This window comes from Dendroctonus ponderosae, unplaced genomic scaffold (genome assembly GCF_020466585.1).
Source record: "Dendroctonus ponderosae isolate FM_Combo_2020 unplaced genomic scaffold, Dpon_F_20191213v2 Dpon_F_20191213_2, whole genome shotgun sequence".
Classification (NCBI taxonomy): Eukaryota; Metazoa; Arthropoda; class Insecta; order Coleoptera; family Curculionidae; genus Dendroctonus; species Dendroctonus ponderosae.
The window spans coordinates 13,271,310-13,274,087 of record NW_026018165.1 but is presented as its reverse complement, the minus strand read 5'-3'; the positions used below and the strand labels follow the sequence as shown (position 1 = coordinate 13,274,087).

Genomic DNA, 2,778 nt, shown 5'->3' with positions numbered 1-2,778 from the left:
TATTTGTCTTTATATAAAGACATAAATAGTAAAGTAAATAAAACGCAGTTTAATTGAACTACCATGACCAGGTTTGCTAGAGCAAAAGGCTCAAAAGCCTCCAATGAAAAATTGCCTGAAGAAGCAACCTCTTGGAGTGAAATGAAGCAGGAGTTGCTGAATAAGAATAAGGAACTTGCTGAGCAGAAAAACCGGGAAGCGGCTGTTCAAAGAAGAGCAGACAATTACAAGGCCTTCCTGGATGATGTTGAAGAAGAAGAAAATAAGAAAATTGAGTGGGCTGATTTTCCTGTAACTGCAGCAAGTGCTAAACCGTCAAGCAAAAGAAAGTTTACTGCAGACAATAAGGGATTTGCCAATGGCAAGCCAGCGGCAAAAAAAGTTAAACAGCAGCTTTCGCGTGAGTCCGAAGAGCCTGACGACTCTGAAGACGACGAATTTTCCGCTCTAAAGTCTCAGATTGACAAAGCCCTCCTTATGCATAGTAAAACCGACAGTGGGGATGATAGCGAACCACCCGAAGAGGCGGGAATTAAGAACAAACCAGAAGAAATTCTTGTGAAAAAACAAAAGATCAAAAAGCCAAAACATAAGCTAAACATTGTTGTTGAAAAAGATAGTCAGGCAGCAGCTGAATCCGAAACCAGCCAATCAAGCAAGAAGGAGCAAACAAAGGACGAAAGATTAATCAGCAAAAAACGGGATAGGAGAATGAAGCAAGTGGAGAAACAGAAATTGAAAAGGCCGCAATTACGCAACGGAAATCCAAACCCTGATGAGACCTCACAATCCTCTCAAACTGAAAACGGTGTTTTAGACGAAACTAAAGCTGCGAAGAAACTGGAGCGAAGAAAGAAGCAAAAAGAGAAAAAGAAACGCAATTTAGCAAGAAATTTGAATAGTACGGAGGAAGTTGCTGCTGAAAAACCGCCTACTGAGCAGGATTTGAAGAATATTGAAAAAAAGAAGCAGAGACGTGCCAGGCAAATTGAGAAGAGACAAAAGTTCAAAGAGCAGAAAGCTTTAGCTCACCAGTCAGGTAACTCTGAACAACAAAACAACGCACAATCTGAAAATCAAACTTCACCAAATGATGAGACGAACTCCTCAAGTGCGAATAATACGGTGAAGAACGAAGACCCCAAAAGCGCTAAAAAAGCAAAACTTAACAAAAAGCCAGCCAAACCCAGGGATAAAAAAGTCCATCCAAGTAGGAAGCAAAAATCGGAAACATTATTTCTGAATGGCAGGACCATAGAAGTTGACCATGTCGATGGCTTTCCCGTGAAGAAAGAAGACGCCCAGCGCTTGGAAACACTGAGAAAGGAAATGATTAGCAAAGGCTTACCAAGAAGCGAAATCGACATCGCTCTGAAACTGGAAAGGCGCAGAGCAGAAAGGTCGTTTGCCAGAGCAAAAAAGAGTGTAAGTGAATTAGTTTGTACAATAAAAAAGAAATACAATGACTATTATGTAGGTTTGCTTCAAATGCCGCCAATCTGGACATCTGCTGTCCGAGTGCCCTGAGCTGGACAAGGGTGAGATGGCTGATACAAGTGGAACAGGCATTTGCTTTAAGTGTGGATCAACCGAACACACGCATTACGAGTGCAAGGTAGTAAGAGGCATGGAGTTCAAGTTTGCATCATGTTTCATTTGCAAGGAACAAGGCCATATTGCCAAACAATGTCCAGATAACCAGAGGGGATTATATCCGAATGGGGGTAAGAAAACCGCTATTCATTCACTCAATTTAATTTTTTTACTCACTACACTTGTATGGAATTTTTTTACTGCAAAAAAAATTGGTCGTTAATGCAATATTATGTGTGTTTAGGTGCTTGCAAGGTGTGTGGCGATGTTACGCATCTCAAGAAAGACTGTCCAAAGTATCAAGCACAACAAACACAACTTCAAAATAGCTTGAGCTTGGGAACTTGGGACAATGATAATCCGGATGCGATGGATGTACTGCAAGAAAATATATAAATTTAAATTCAATTAAACAGCTCAAGAGTCATTCATTTTCCTGCATCATGCTTTAATATAATGATGCATCTTAATTCAGCCAGAGAAAAAAACGTTTACCTTGAAATCTGCATTTAATTGATCGGAATAAATGATTGGATATCGACGGTCTTTTAAGCTTTTTATGCAGAGTGTTTTTTTATGACGCGAATATTCAAGAGCGTAATTCTTTTGTAGGTACATGGGGATAAATTGTATTTTTTGGTTAAACTATATCTGGTACCGTTCGTGCGAACTTATACAACAAAAGTTTTTTAAATTAAGAAAATTTTAAAATTTTCCGTTCAATTTGAATGATCAAGAGGTATGTTACCTCTTGAGATTTTATCCTGTAATCGACTGCAGGAAAAAAATCATGGGAACTTTTATCTTTTAAACTGAATGAAGAATTTAGAAATAATTTTATTTTGGAAAAACTGTTGTCTTATCTATGCACGCATGCCCAACAATACCAAAGGACATTTTTTTAAATAAAAATACGCCTCTTTCGATTAACTGTCGCTCTTTAAAGTTTTAAATGTCTCAATTGATACTTGAGCTTAAAAAATCCATAATTTGTGTGCAGTTTTTGATGATTTATGCGACTTGCAATACTCACTCGATACTCCATCTCATAATTGCATAATCGGTAGTAAGATAGTAAATAAGCCCGTTTCTTAAATCGGCTTCCAACGCACTTGTCGGGCCCAGAGTTTCACCATGTAGTGTTACCGATACATTTGCTTCAATTGCATTCTTAAAAACACAAAC

The 2,778-nt window shown here is 38.3% G+C and overlaps 1 protein-coding gene across 1 annotated transcript in view; it reads left to right on the top strand.

Moving 5' to 3' along the window:
• Positions 1-2,778, top strand: part of LOC109544468 (nucleolar and coiled-body phosphoprotein 1) — a gene marked incomplete in the record, with an annotated part of 12,843 nt that continues 10,065 nt past the window's right edge. Inside the window, 4 exon segments of the mRNA XM_048663765.1 lie at positions 1-1,039; positions 1,088-1,425; positions 1,478-1,724; positions 1,838-1,968. Coding sequence (XP_048519722.1) covers positions 64-1,039; positions 1,088-1,425; positions 1,478-1,724; positions 1,838-1,968 — 1,692 coding nt within the window.